Source organism: Cibotium barometz, chromosome 15, assembly GCF_041138505.1.
Source record: "Cibotium barometz isolate CiBa-2024 chromosome 15, ASM4113850v1, whole genome shotgun sequence".
Classification (NCBI taxonomy): Eukaryota; Viridiplantae; Streptophyta; class Polypodiopsida; order Cyatheales; family Cibotiaceae; genus Cibotium; species Cibotium barometz.
In genome coordinates this window covers 23,133,981-23,149,753 of record NC_141060.1, presented here as the reverse complement: position 1 = coordinate 23,149,753, position 15,773 = coordinate 23,133,981, and the positions used below count along the sequence as shown (strand labels likewise).

The window sequence follows — 15,773 nt, the reverse complement described above, 5'->3', positions numbered from 1 at the left end:
AAAGCACACCCTCACGTATGTATTATTTCAAGAACAATCTCTTGAGAGTGGGATAGTGAGTACCCTCTTCAGCCCTTAAAGTTCGATACCAATCTCCGGCTTCTCCACTCAATGTTAAGCCTAAGGATTTACACTTATGTAGCTCATTGTGCTCTTCCAAGGAATCACACACATGTTCAAAAACTTCAATAATGTGCTTCCTAACATCTTCGTTACCACTGAAGTTCTGAGTGAGCTTGGCAACTTGTACCGCCTTGCTTCTAGGCTCTCTCTCAGGTATGCCACGCATGTTTTCCACAATAGATCGTCCGATCGTTTGAGAAAACGCTGCTAGATCACCTAAGTGAGCAGGCATAGCTGGTGGAGGCACTTCTGGGAGGATGGCGTGGTTAATAGGAGTTGACATTGGTCTTGGTATGTATGCAGCTAACGTAGGATATGATATGTGACTAGGCATAGCTCCTCTTGGATAAGGGTTCTGATAAGGCATTCGTGGAGCATACGCCATCGGCATAATAGGAGGCGTAGGAGCTACATGAGCATGAGTAGCGATAGGTACATATGGTCGATATGCACTGGTACGCACTGTTGTAGGTACTGTACCACTAGGTAGCGGTGTTGTACTAACTACAGTGGTAAACGGGTGCACTTTCCGTCATGCTCTTCATCAGAGTAGGCATTGTAGATTCCCTAATGGAAAGTTGAGCCAAAGTTGAGAAGCTAAAGTTACTGCTCGTGGGCTCAACCTACATTGAGACTCCATGCGAAACAACATACGAAGGATCTACGGGACTCACCGAGGGAGTCTCCAATTGCGACAGCGTTGGTTGTTTAGCCTTGCCCGTATCCAAAAATCTCATAGGGCCAGTTGAAACTAGGTTCACTCCCCTATTCTGCCTGAATTGGATAATTCTATGAATAACTTCACATATCATTTGTTGTTGTTCATCTAGATTGGTGGCACTAGAAGTAGATCGTATGACTTCTAACCAACCTACATGGTATGTGTAACCCGTGTATAGGTCAGTCAGAGTCTCCGTGTGTAGGTCATATTCCCAATTTTTATTGAGAAATATCCCATCTAAACTTGGCATGCCAAAAGGTTCTCTCGACGTGGACGCAATGTCACTTCTTGTGGTTTGACTTCTAGGGGCCTTTACTTTAGGAAGAGCGTCAGAAGGTGGTAGTTCAGTAGGGCCTTCATTAAATGAAGTGGGTAGAATATCCACATGGACACTCTTTGGGAGGGCAGGGTCTACATGAGATGTGAATGGCGAATCTACTTCCCCACCTGCTTCGTTTACTTCACTTATCTCGCAGGTTCAGAGCGAATCTACTTCCCCACCTCCTTCATTTACTTCACTTATCTCGCAGGTTCAGAGCGCATAGCTCTACTTAAAGTCTCTATTAGACTACTAAACATGCTAGATCCAGGCTGTGGGGCGGCCCAAACTCGCACGTTTGGCTTGCTTCCTCAGAGTTCTAGGTAGGATGCCCTTCCATGACTTCAGAGTCACAAGACGAGTCACTAGAGCCGCTATTCCTGGATCTTGGGTTGCACTTCCTTGGGTTCCCATTGATGAAGGTCAAGATGCTAACGTGGAGGGATGGTGTGAGTCTGCGCAAGCTGAAACGCTTTCTAGTTGCTCAGACTCTAGCACTCGACCAGAGCAGCGTAGATGCATGTGACATGGGTATCCTACGGGCATTGGTAACTACCCTTGAAGCCCACACAAGTGGTTTCTCAGGTGTTTCGCACCCCGTTTTGTCTTGTTTTTTAACCCGTTTTTACCCCCTTACTTATGGTTGAAACTGGACTAAGGCGTGTGATAGCTTAAGAGACGAGCGTATCGTTCAAGGGGCCCTAACCTGCTTTACAACACAGTGTTTGCCTATCTGGAGCTACCGTGGCCCTCAGAACACTCTATTTGTGCCTAGGTGTGAGGCTTAAATTAGAAAGTCCAAGGGTGCCTGTGTGGGGGAAAAGGTGAAGGCTTTGTCCCACATGCCCACTCCACTCCTAGGGGGTAGACTATATATAGAGCTTCACTCCCCTTAAGCTTTCACTTGAGAGAAAGCTATGGAGGCTCACTCTCCTATATATATATATATATATATCAAAAGACCGAGGCCGAGGTCGGGGTCAATTGGAGGTTTTTTCTTTTTCAATTTTTTTTCAATAAAAAATTTCTTTCCACGCGGGTTGGATTGATTTTTTTTTTAAACTTAAAAAATATTTTTAGAGAAAAATAGCTCATGTGCACCTTGGGCTAGCCGCTTGCCACCGCGGCGCCCTCTAACGGCTGCCAACACAGCAGCACAGCGTGCGCAATAGCTCTTCTACCCTCTGTCTACACGCGCGCACGCAAACACTAACACTAACTAACTTACTGCTCTAACAGCTAACACACAGAACTAAAATGTGCAAAAAATGAAGAAAACAGAACAGAAAAATAACTGAAGAACGGCAGCAAACACACAAACACGCCTCTCTTTGCCTTTCTTGCAGGGTAAAATAGACTTCAAACAGCAGCCCAAGCTGCATCTGGAGCTTGGTGCAAGGCAATCCCCCGGTAGCAGCGCCAAAAATGTGCGCTCTTGTCGCACGTGTCGGAGCTAGGGACTTGCCAAGCACCGTGTGCGAGCCACGAATGACTGCAAGCACATAACCAGGAAACCAGCAAGCTCAAAATAGGGGGCAATGGTGTGTCACTCACCGCTCAGACTGCCGGTTGTGAAGGATTCTCGCGCCGCGATGAAGAAGGAGCCGCCGCCGCCGCGCGGCACGGCTCGATGGCTACACACACTCTCTCTCACACACACACACACGCTAGAGAAGGAGATGGAGAAGATGAAGCAAGAGCACTCCTTGTATTCAACACTCAAAGAATGAGAGGTTTTACGTTACATTTGGCTTTTATATGTGACCTGGCTGTTCACACATGGGCGCCCATACATGACTGACCGATCCTAACCCTTATCCTGATGAAATTCGAGGTGCACCTCTCATCGGCGATCACCCAATCCCCTAACCCTTTACATGTGGTGCCGACAAGCCTGGCCCATGACTCAAAATACGTAAAATAATTATATGACGTAAAAAGTAATACGTCTCAATGTCCGCCATAAGTTAACACTTAGTCCAGGAGAGTCTAGAAAAATTTGATGAGAGACTAAGGGCCAGTTGGGCTAGAGAGATAGTTTATCCAAGTACAGAAGGGGTAAGGGAACCCAAGAAAACTTCAAAACCCTTGCTAGAATAGATTACTAAAGGGTTTGATTTATGAGTTTGAGATGAAGGAAGACCTATTCAATCAAATGTTTGCTGAGGGGGGAGAGCTCTCTCTTGTGGAAATCAACCATTCCTAAACACAGATCTCTGGAATCTAATAGTTACTCAAACCATTTCCCAATGAGACGTAGTAGGACTTATGTCCTTTCTTTCTTTGGAAATCAAGATGCCAATATGACTAATGCTAAGAGGAAATTAGCGTTTATGGAGAGATCTGAAGGAGTGGGTAGAGGGAAGACTCTGATTATTGATGATGATCTAATAGCACATATGAAATAGGATTTGAACATGATTGCAAACGCAAAATTTCTACCACAACTTAAACAAATTCTAGTAAATAATTTGGGACACTATTATGAGAGTGATATGCAACACTACCAATATTACATAAGGGTTATCATGCTACAACTATCCTAGATGGAGGAGTGCGGGGGTAAGTATCATTACCAAACAATGCTAGAAAAAGTGGGGCAACTAACCTCAAAGAAAATGAACTTGATTGTAAAAATGACAGATGGAACAATAGCAAAACTCATGGGGGGTTTATAGAACTTGAGGAGTAAGATCTCAGTTTGATTATATCATATCTTTGTGGTTATGAACTTTTCTAGCTAGCCCGAATCGTATGACATCATCCTTGGAAAACCTTTTATGAGAGATGCTAGGTTGGTTCATGATTGAGCTACAGACCACATACATTTATGAAAGGATTCACAAATTCTCAAGGTTTATTTACTATCTTGGAAAAAGCATCCTATGGATGGTAGTTTGTTTGGAAATGATCCAGATAGCACAAAGAGAGCTACAAGAGTACAACTCTGCGATAGTAGATACACTAGACAAACTACCATCCTATGGATGGAAGTTTGTTTGGAAATGATTCTAATACCACAAAGAGAGCTACAATAGTATAGCTCTACAATAGTAGACACACTAGACAAAGCAGAGCAAGGAAAAGATGAAGATTTATTATATGATTCTCTTCTCTCATATGATTTTTGTGAAAATTGGATGCATCTATTATAGTGGTAATATATGTGAGGGAAAAGGTAGGAACAAAATATGTTACAAAAGATCCTAAAGGATCACCAATTTGAGAATCATGAGTCCACTGTTATTAACACTCGATGAACAGGTTAGCACGTCAATCAACACAATAGCTTTAGCAATGAGTTGGATGAACACATCAGGATCTCGCAATGAGTTGGATGAACGTATTAGGAACCAGGTTTTCGGATGGAAAGTTTGCAAATGCCAAGCTAGACATCATGAGGTGCTGCAAAAACAACCCATTGATGCTAAGATACGCCAAAGTTATTGACATTCATAAAGAGTTCTCTAAGAACTAGGGAGAAGAAATAAGTCAAGTGCTGATATAAGAAGATGATGTGATGATGCAAAACTTGAACCATAAAAGGTCTTCGAACGAAAGGTTCACAAATGGTTGAAGAAGAAACGTTACCAGGCTATGCCATAACGTGTTGCAAAAACAGCATTAGTGGATTGTTAATGTCAAAGTTACTGAGATTCATGAAGAGTTCTCTAAGAGTTGGGGAGAAGAACTATGTTAAAAGTGATGATACAAGAAGATGATGTGAGTCGACGATGCAAAAACTTGAAACCATAAAAGAGCCTAAGCTGTCCATATCTGAAAGAGAGACAGAAAAGGAATAAATCTTTGGCAAAAGAAGAGAGGGAAGGTAAGAAGATTATGGCTCAAAGGGATAATTAGGAACTAGATTTACATAAGTTTCCTGAGCACTTCAAGACCTTTAACATCGATGAGAGGAGCATAGTCCATTTAAGAGCACATTGCTCAAAACATAGGTAGTCAAGAATCTCATATGATGGACCATCATAAGGTAAGGAGGTGGAAGTTGCTGACCTTGGAGAGGATCCCAAATTGTTGTGCATTGCCACTGATCTAACTTCTAGGGAAGAGGAGAAAATGATAAAGTTGTTAAAGGAGTGCAAGGATTGGTTTGCTTGGACCTATAAAGATATGAAAGGTGTGAGATAAGTTGTTTAGCACACAATTTCGATCATTGAGTGATCAAGCGCTCTGAAGGAACAGCCTTACCAAACGAACCCTAAATATTCACAACATTTATAAAGGAAAAATTTGATAAACTTATTGCTGCGAAGTTCATTTATGAGATTGAACATACGGATTGGGTGTTGCGTGCCAAAAAAGAATGGTAAGCTCAGAGCATGTGTGGATCTAAAGAAGGTCAATGCTACAATGCAAAAGGACCACTCATTGGTAAGCGCAATGTTCACTCTGAGTAACCCCTTTACTTAAGGTGAGCTTTTCAATCATATATATATGAGACCTCGATTAAAAAAATTACAAATGTTACATATAAAATTCAAAAACCTTTTCCACCCTTCCAACATCCGATTGAATAGAATGTATGTTTTCTTCTTTGTGGTCTAAAAACTTTATACCCCCAAAATATGCAATTGAATAAAATGTATGTTTTGTTCTTTGTGGTCCAAAAACTTTATACCCGCAATGCTTGAACGCTTTCGAGGTTTGATTTTGGAAGGTCAATCGCTAAAAATTTTCAATTCACCCGACACTAGGGTTGGATATTCTGTGGTAGTGGATATTCTCACTAGAGTAGCATAGAGGCCATGCTCGAACTCCATGAGCTTATCATGGGAGCCTTGCTCAGCAACGCAGCCATCCTTCAGAACAATTATATTATCAGCGTTTCTCACAGTGCTGAGACGGTGTGCAACCACTATGGTCGACCGCCCTACAGCAGCCTTCTCCAATGCTTCTTGCACACGCAGCTCAGCTTCTGCATCCAATGCACTCGTGGCCTCATCTAGTAACACTATCTTTGGGTCTCTCACCATTGCACGTGCTATTGCCACCCTTTGCTTCTGGCCACCCGATAACTGCACCCCCCTCTCCCCTACAACACTATCATATCCTGATGGCAGACCAGAAATGAACTTGTGGGCATTCGATATCTCTGCGGCCTTCTGCATCTCCTCCTCTGAAACCTCCCCTTCTATCCCATACTCAATGTTGGCTCGGATAGTATCATTGAATAAGAAGGGCTCTTGGCTCACAAGGCCCATCTGCCGGCGTAGCCACTTTGCTTGCAGCTGCTTGATGTCTACCTTGTCAAGAAAAATGTGGCCATGATTTGGGTCATAGAACCTTTGCATCAGTGCTAAAACAGTAGACTTTCCACATCCACTCTCTCCCACTATAGCAAGAGTCTGTTATGTTCACCCAACGCAACAATGGCTTAATTAGTATATAGAGGACACACTTCACCAAGCATAGCAAAACCCATGACATCAATGATCAACTGAATTAGGCTAACCATATGTGGATGGCAGAGGGATGTACTCACCTTGCCAGCTTGAAGAGTGAAGGTAAGATCATTGAAAATTTGGGTGTCTGGCCTCAAAGGGTACTTAAACTGAACATGTTGAAACACCACTTCACCTTTCAATCTGTTCAACTTGGTGCCAGAGTTGATGTCTTTATATTTCAGGTCAAGCATGGTGAAGATGGAAGCAACGGCCGGCTTCACATTTGAGATGTCCGGGGCGACTGCCACTGAGAGGGAGATGGCAAATGCGCTAAGCTCAATGGCTAAGAAGGTCTGCACACCAAGAGTAAGTATTTAACTTCTTAAAGCTCCACAGGGCCTCGCATTGAAGCTTATTACATCCCAAATAACATTTAAGACGTGCAAAACCTGTCATAAAACCTTTATCCAATGGTGACAGAAATCAATAGTAACTCTAGCAAAGTACCTCTCCACTTCAATCCACATAGACACATTACTAAAGTTTTGAATGTAGTTAAAAAGGCAATCCTCACCTTTACAAATCCATCAAAAGTGACCTTCCCAGAGATGACAAGACGACCCCCAACCCAAAAGCTTAGGGCCAAAGAGCCAAACATCACCACATATGTTGCCGCCATCCCAAATCCTCCAATAAGAGCTCGTCGAATACCAGCATTTACACAATTCATGCTTTTGGCTTGGTAGAAGTCAAGAACCTTCTTCTCAGCGCAGAATGAGGCTACCGTTCTAATGCTACTCAGAGCTTCATGTGCTACTTGGCTTGTTTCCTCATACATGACCTGTTGGATTCCATAAAATCATGATGGAAAAACTCATGAGGAATTTAATTGCAATACTAGGTATTAGAGTTCGTTAGCTTAGATTGAGGTGCTTTAAAGGGAAATATTAAGATTTCTCGGAAAAAAAAGGGAAATATTAAGCAACATTAATGTTTGTGACATCACTTCTCCCACATATACAAGATTAAATACTAGGCATAAGAGTTCGTTAGCTTAGTTTGTTGAGGTGCTTTAAAGGGAAATATTAAGCAGCAATATACAAGACTATTAAATACTCTGTACATCTCCGTTCAAATAAACGGAGATCCAATTTATAGCACAGAACTTCAGCTGGATGGTCATCTCATTTCTTCTTTGAATGGGAGGGGTATGTGATGAGTTATGCAAACTATGGGTAAGGTGTCTGTATGTGTGTGTGTGTGTGTGTGTGTGTGAGAGAGAGAGAGAGAGAGACAGAGAGAGCATATGCATGTACATAGACATTGTACATAAACATATTTATGAAACCCCAAACAACAATCAGGCTTGGAGCTTATGCTAATTAGCAACTTTATTAGTTACCTTGGCTTTGGAATCAAAGGTTTCTCCTAGCTTTATCTGCATAAATCCGTCCAAGCAATAGAAGGGAAGCAAGCCTACGAATAGAAGAGCAAGCTGCCAGCATGTAGAACTGGCTATGAACAAACCCACAAAAACCGTGGTTAGGTTCTGCACAAGCAATGCTAGTGCGTCTCCGACCATAGTTCTCATATGCGACGCATCTCGCAGTAACCGCGAGCTGATAAGCCCACTGCAAAAAACAAACATAGTCAAGAATCCCGTCCGACACTCCGTCAACTTTTCCGTCCGGCAGTCCGTCACTATTTCGGTTCATAATCGATAAAACTGACCTTCAAGCTTACCTAGCATTCTCGCTGCCGTCGAACCACTCTATCTCTTGGTGGAGAATCTTGTCGAACGTCAAGAGACGGATCCGGCGCACCAGCTTCTCTCCCGCGACGGAAAAGCAGACGTTCTGCAGTGGGATGAGCACCAGCGACAAGCAAGCCACAGCGATAAACATGTAGATCCATAGGACGCAGTCACTGCGGATCTCATCTGGCGGCTTGTAAAAGGTGCTGATGATGTTTGCAAAGAGGAGGCCAACGACAGGCATGATAGCTCCATTAGCGCAAGAAGCGACGGAACCCAGCAGGAGGAGCAGGATCTCCGGCTTGTTGTACGAAGTCAGGCGGAGGAAATGAGAGCACCGGATGGAGTCTTGGTTGCCGTAGTTCCGATTTCCGGCGCTGTTCCACCAGTTCTGCATCTGTCGTTCCGTCTCGTTGTCGATGGCAATGCTACCGACGGTACCTTCACTGCCGAATGACAAGGACCTGCTGGAGGCCTTGCTGATCAGTCGCCGGTGAGTCGCTGCCGGGAAGTTGGATGTAGCATCGCCTGGGCGGGGAGTCTCCGTCTCATTTTCCGGCTGTTGCTGCTGCTCTTGATCTTGCTCGTTTTTCAGCCTCTCCTCCAAGCTCACGAGCTGCGAGAATACGCCGTTTGGCTTGTTGAGTAGTTCAGCATGAAATCCTGATTTCAATAACAAAAGTCGCTTGAGCAGATATTTGTCTAAACTATGCTTTGTTTGTTATGTAAAACTTTTTGGAGCTTTTTCCAAAAAAGAAAAAGAAAAAGAAAAAGATTGATAGAGTTCTATAATAAAAAAATCTTGTTTTTTTGGGAAGATAAATAAATTCAAAAAAAGGGGAAAACATATACATGAACAACCCAGAAGTATATACAATAGCGGCCAAAAAAAAGGAGAAAAGCTAAAAGAAAGTGCCATCAATCCAATTAGAGAATGAATCCTAAGAGTCCCTAAAAGTCTTAACCCCAATCACTAGACGACTATGATGGAAAGCTATGGGCTAAAGAGAAGTCCAGCTCTCTATATGGAGATGGAAGAACAAAGTCTTCCAAAGGAGAGAACCAAGGGTCAACCTCCTACACAAAAAAGCCAACATCCACCAAGGTCCCAAAAATTCTTTCTTATTAAATGATTAATAAAGTACTGTCCAGTTGATCGTAAAGATTCTAAAATGTGAGTGTGCGGCATGTACACATGTGAGAGAGCTCACTAAGGTAATGATTCATTGTGATGACCATTGCCATAGTTTCTTTTGACAGGCATCACCTCTTTAGCATTTTGGTGGTAAAATACTTGCAAAATTTTAAAATATCCATAAAAATTTACACTAAAATACAAAAAAACTTGCTACACCACCAAACCTATCAATTTTAAAGGGCATGGGAGCCCGTTCAAAATCAAGCCTAAGCATATTTTGTCTACTCGACACATCCCACGTGTTCAAAGTCATCCTTCCAAACAATGATTGAGCCTTGTTCAATATGGGAGGCAAAAGAAGATTGCGCCATTGTCATTCATGGCGGTGGCTTCTCATACACTTCTTGCCAATGTTAATACTCACATTATGCAACATATACATCAATAGCTCTTTGATTAGGTATTATGTATTTATACATGTGTAAGCGCTCTTCATGTAGATGTTTTACATTTCTATGCAATATGCTAATAGGTAATGCTATTAATTGATTAAGACTTCTTTGTTTTACATTTCAATGCAATATGCTAATAGATAACACAATTAATTGATTAAGACTTCTTTCCTTTGGGTATATGGGCAAGCCTTCTTTCCTTTGGGAATATGGGCAAGTCTTCTTCTATTAATAATTATGTTATAAAGTTTCTTTTCATCCATTATTATTAGGTTAAGAAAGTCACGAATGGCGCATTTGCACCTTGAACTTACAAGTTTACACTTGAAAACTGCAATGTTGCATTGTGTGATTTTGGGATTTTGCATGTAGATACAAAGGAGGATGCTAATTGAGCTTGAAGCCAACTTACAACAACCCCTTAGAGTAGAAGCATTATGGTTGTGTCTAAAGGTGCTACCCAAGCCCCTTTGCAAGAGGAAAGGAAGGCAGCATGGATAGTCGAAACTCAAGCCCCTTGGCCCCTTGGACAATGGGGACAGTTCCTAGATAGGATACCTCTCTCTCTCTCTCTCTCTCTCTCTCTCTCTCTCTCTACACAAGAGAGCCATATCAAATCTTTCGAATCCCTCTTCTAGCCACCATGATGCTAATCATGCCGTCATAAAACTCGACTGACCCACTAGATTAATGAAAGATAGGTGACCCGAGGTAAAAATGGTTTCCATTTTACATGATGGTCTAATGTCTTACAGTGGTGAGATCATACATGTCCTACCAGTGACGAGGTCACTCGGGTCTAATTTTGTGCTAGGAAAACCAACATCAAGTTTCTAGGTAATAGTTAATAAATTAAGCAATTATTGGAATGTTCACATGGTACTTATAATTTGCAGTCAGATAGAACATCCTTTGGCCTATTCACATGCTACTTACAATTTTGTAGTTAGTTGGTCACCTTTTGATTTAGGATAGTGTGTCCTTTGGAGTGTGTGGTGTCTCTTTTCAGTTCATGCAAGAAAAAGCATAGAAGGGTTGGTCGCACAATTGGCACAAAAAGTTGGTGTATTCGCAATTGCTTAGCTGAAAGAGAAAAGGCCATGTAGGTTGGAATTGAAAAGGCCATCAATTATTTAAATAGGCAACAAGAGAGGAAGTTATCAATAGAAAACCCAAGAAGCCACTTGATTACCAATTAATTAGCAACCACACGATGCATGTGAACAAAGTCCTTGGTTGCCCTGCTTGACAAATAAGTAATTTGTTGCAAATCAATTGCCAAAGCATGTGAACCACTGAGCAGACTCCTAGGAGAGGTGAGTTTCCATATTTGGTCAATTTACCACAACTATTCTCAAAGAAAAAGAGTAGCTTATCAAGTTTATTATTGAGTCTAATTTTGGTTCTCAAAGAGTAAAGGCGATAATAAGATGAGAAAATCGATAATAGTGTAGAGATGGGAATCTTGGTGTTAGAAATAAACTTTTTTTCTAACCAATGAAAAAAAAAGGAAGCCATTTAGGCTCAACCTATTTTTATGGCAAAAATGTGTTGGTTAATTGGTTTTATAACCAAAATTTGAAGATTTTAAGCCTTTTAATGCAAGCCTAGGCAAGATTACAACCAGTTTTTTTCAATTTGAGTGCTGAAAATTACAGTGAAGGTTGGTTTTTTTTCTCTAACACAGGATGGGATGCAACTTGCAGACCCTTTCTCCTCCTAAAAATAGGTTTGATTCTACCCCTCCTCGTGGGGTGAAAATGTGGTGAAAACTAGTGTGGATGATGTACTCCTCTCACTTCACAAACGGGGTGAAAATGTGGTTAAAACTAGTTAGTAGTGTGCGAGATGTACTCCTCTCCCCCAAAAAAAAAAAAACAAACAAAACAAAACAAAACAAAATAGGCAGGCTTTTTTCTTCTTCTTCTTCTTTCGGGTGCCCAGACTCCAGAGTCCACTGCCATAGAGCTTCTTTTTTTTTCTCTTGCGTGTTGTACAAACTACAACGGCCTGGGCTGGCGACTCGTGAACCCACCCACCGTTCAGCAACGCATGTGCCGATAGCAGCACGTGTGACCTGAGCGGAGCTAAAATAAGGGCCTATGACCTGAGCGGAGGTAAAATAAGGGCCTATTCACATGAATTGTGGGGTTGCCAATCAGTCGACAACCAAGTCGCCTGCAGAGTTTGGTCTGAATCCTATTGCAAAACTTGTAAAGCAAGATCACCAGCTTGGCTCCGTCTGGTTTCGAAAACTAAACGGAACGTGTGAAGACGCCCTAAGCACCAACTCCCGACGAGTAGGCCTTTCCAAATTCCCGCCATATTTATTCTCAAACAAAAGAATTTCAACGGTGCAAACTTCAGGGTATTCAAGGACCGGACATTCCGCACGTAGATGACTGTGCAAAACTACGATGTACACGTCGCCTAAACTCTCCGTCTGTCCTAACTCTTAGGTGTTTTCTCTCACAAATTATAACTCTTAGGTGTTTTCTCTCACAAATTATAGCTACGAATTGCACAGTGCAGACAAGGGCGTATACCTTGCTCTACGATGTGCCCTCTATGGAGCACTGCGATGAAGTGGGCGTTCTTGACGGTGGTGAGGCGGTGAGCGATGATGAGAGTGGTGCGGTTCACCATTATCTTCTCCAGGGCCTCATGTACCAGGCTCTCAGACTCTGCATCCAGCGAGCTTGTGGCCTCATCCAAGAGCAAAATGCGAGGGTCCTTGAGCACCGCCCGGGCAATGGCAATTCGCTGCTTCTGTCCACCAGACAGCTGCAGTCCTCCTTGTCCGACCATGGTGTGGAAGCCCTCGGGCAAGCCAGCGATGAACTTGGTCGCATTGGCGAGCTGCGCGGCCGCATGAATCTCCTCTTTCGTGGCGCTATCTCTGCCGTAGGCGATGTTGTCTTCTATTGATGCCCCCAGTAGCACGGGCTCCTGCGAAACCAGCCCTACTTGGCGGCGAAACCAGCTGAGCTTGAGCTTCTTCAGGTTAACGCCGTCAATGAGCACCTCGCCAGCCAGCGGGTCATAGAAACGCTCGATTAAGTTCACCAGTGTAGACTTGCCACTCCCGCTCTCCCCCACGAGAGCCGCCGTACTACCTGCAGGAACGGAAAGTGTGAAATCGGCAAAGATCTCGTGTTCGGGCCGGCTGGGATACGCAAATCTCAAGTTCTTAAACTCTATATGGCCTTTGAGCCCGTCCAGAACTTGTCCGCTCTCGTCTGAAATGTCCACAACAGGCACCCTGTATATCACCTTGAACATCTTGTGTGCTGCAACGGTGCCGGAAGCTATGGCATTCAAACTCGGTGTAGATTGACTAAGGGCCCTGAAACACACGCAAAATAATCAAAATCAATCAACCACACGGTCAATGTATCCTGCACACTGCAAGCTGAGCTATGCCAAATGTAAACCTTAATCTTAATCTAAGCTTGTTTTGTATGAAATAAGGTTTGTAAATTAGAGTATTGTTACGCACCCTGTGCCTATGATGATGGAGAAGAGCACTGTAATCACTTTGCCTCCTGTGTAGCCCCCATTATGCACAATCAACTGCGCTCCAAACCATAGAGCTAACGCATACACGCTAAAAGTAAAGAACATAATCCCCCCCATTCCTAAGCCAGCCGCTAAACACTCTTGCAAACTCGCCCTGTCAGCCTCTTTCAAAGCCTTGTCATACGCTTGCACTGCTTTCTTTTCACCACCGAAAGGCACCACCTGGAAAAGATACAAATAAAATTAATAACGAAAACGAAGATGAATCGAATCACTAATTTACCCAATTTACCGAATTCTACTAATCGCCCTCTTCAAATAATCAAAGGTCAACAGTATAATTAATCAGCATGCATGTTTACGTAATGTATCCCAATTACCGTTCTGATTGCGCTGATGACTTGCTCTACTATGCTGCCTGCATTTCCATTGGCCTCAAACACCTTTCTTGAGGTTTTAGAGATTGTTAGATCCATAGCATAGCCGGATGCCAATATCAATGGAATGATTGCAGAGATCAACAGCGTAAGCTTCCATCCTTGCGAGAAGGCGATGATATAGCCACTTACTAGGGTACCAAGAATTTGTATAAGCTTTCCAACCTTCAAGAAATATCCTCCGGTTCGTAAGTAAATGTGTGCCATACAAATTCATGAATGAAAAAGAGTTTGCATGGAATTACTACAGCTTTACCTTTTCTCCTGTAGCTTGCTTGATATAAAAAGTGTCTGCAGTCATGCCCTCTACCACAACTCCGGTAGAGATCTCCTGATCAAAGAATGCTAAATCTTGCCTCAGTAATGCTTGCAGATAGAGATATCTGATTCTATCAGCTTGCCTCTCTCCCGTGCTCATCCAGCATGTAACCTCTACAAGCTCACCAGCAGAAGAAGTTTGATTAACCTTCATAATCCTCGTAAGTCTTACGGAAGAGGGTATAATTCAACCACAAAAGAGGGTAAGTCTTACGGAAGAAATATCCACCGGCTGCAAAGAACCCCGCAAACAAAGCATGTAAAGCAGTCTGCAGTTTGGTCATAAATCGTGAACCAATTCATTGAGATTAGAGAATGGACGAAGAAACTGAGGTTTTAAGAGAGAATTAATGAAGGGATTAGTGGTAACCTCAGACATTCTATGGACTTGTTTATGAGGATCAGACCAAGCAAGGGCATCCAAGACGTGGCCAAAGATGTAGGCAGCAATAGGGAGAGGAGCTCCGGCTACCAAAGCTCCAAGGGTCCCCAGTATAATTAAAACCATATCATAAGAATCAGAAAAAGCATAAAGCTTGTGGAATGGCACATACTCCACCTTCTTCTTTTTTTCATAATTCTGATCGATCTTCGTAGACTTCATGGTTGTAAACTATAATCACTATAAGAACTTCAATTGTTGAATGCTAAACAAGGAAACTATAAAGCTAGCTTGTATCGTTAAACTCATAGACAGTTTCTAGGCTATGAATGAAATTCAAGAAATTAGCCTATCGACAAAAGAAACTTGTGTGAAGTTATTGCATACAAAACGTAAACAAAAAGAGACTCGTCTCATCAAATAATTGCTCTCATGCAGAGTGTATACAAGAAATGAAGATAGAGGGATAGGCATATCAATAATCAGTGAAGATAGAGGGATAGGCTTAGAAAGAGGGATAGCCGTATCAATAATCAATGAAGGAATGTAAGAGGGATAGGCATATCAATAATCAATGAAGATAGAAGAGGGATAGGCTTAGAAAGAGGGATAGCCGTATCAATAATCAATGAAGGAATGTAAGCAATTGCACATTAGGCTTTGTTTTAGGACAAGCAAAACATACATGAGGCACTTATGATTCATTTAGGATACATTTCAGGCGGGCTTAATTTGTCTTATTCACAAAATGTAGAGGTGAGCTCACTTTAAAAAATCCCCTCACAGGTGGCTTAATCTTACCCTTACATGTGTCATTACAGGTGGCTTGATCTCACCCCTACACGTGTCAATATGACGAATGTAAGCGGCTCTCTGTGACTTGTGAGGGTACAAATAAAAATCCACCCTAATTAACAACCTAAGGTAGATACCTTCACCCTTTCCAGGTTCCTCTCTAACCTATCTAGGAGGCCATCCATAAATGCTAAGTTATTGCAATTCTATACCACATTCTCCTTACAATTTTTGATTGTAGAGACTATTGGTTTAAGATTAACACTGTTGTCTTTGATTTAATAGATTAAAAAAAGCATATTCTTGTTGCATCACCCACAACGTGAAACAAAACCAGTTGATTTAATTGGGAAATAGTCTTTTTCCGAATGTGAAAATCGTTGATTCTGGGGAGTCCTCAGGAGAGTGCGG

The 15,773-nt window shown here is 42.4% G+C and overlaps 1 protein-coding gene across 1 annotated transcript; it reads right to left on the bottom strand.

Moving 5' to 3' along the window:
- Positions 1-5,585: 5,585 nt before the first annotated feature.
- On the bottom strand, positions 5,586-15,254 carry LOC147631081 (ABC transporter B family member 3-like). The gene is made up of 11 exons (XM_086809414.1): positions 14,556-15,254; positions 14,400-14,454; positions 14,124-14,299; positions 13,811-14,032; positions 13,411-13,652; positions 12,458-13,257; positions 8,312-8,984; positions 7,971-8,199; positions 7,143-7,409; positions 6,667-6,921; positions 5,586-6,529 (listed from the first exon to the last, which is right to left on the bottom strand). The coding sequence occupies exons 1-11, from the start codon at positions 14,787-14,789 to the stop codon at positions 5,843-5,845; spliced, it is 3,840 nt and encodes a 1,279-aa protein (XP_086665540.1). The 5' UTR covers positions 14,790-15,254; the 3' UTR covers positions 5,586-5,842.
- Positions 15,255-15,773: the final 519 nt, after the last annotated feature.

Coding starts and splice junctions, on each gene's coding strand:
- LOC147631081 (XM_086809414.1), bottom strand. CDS start 14,789: ATGAAGTCTACGAAGATCGATCAGAATTATGAAAAAAAGAAGAAGGTG. Junction 8,985..12,457: donor AGGGCACATCGTAGAGCAAG/GTATACGCCCTT, acceptor TATTGAAATCAG/GATTTCATGCTGAACTACTC. Junction 7,410..7,970: donor CCTTTGATTCCAAAGCCAAG/GTAACTAATAAA, acceptor GGAATCCAACAG/GTCATGTATGAGGAAACAAG.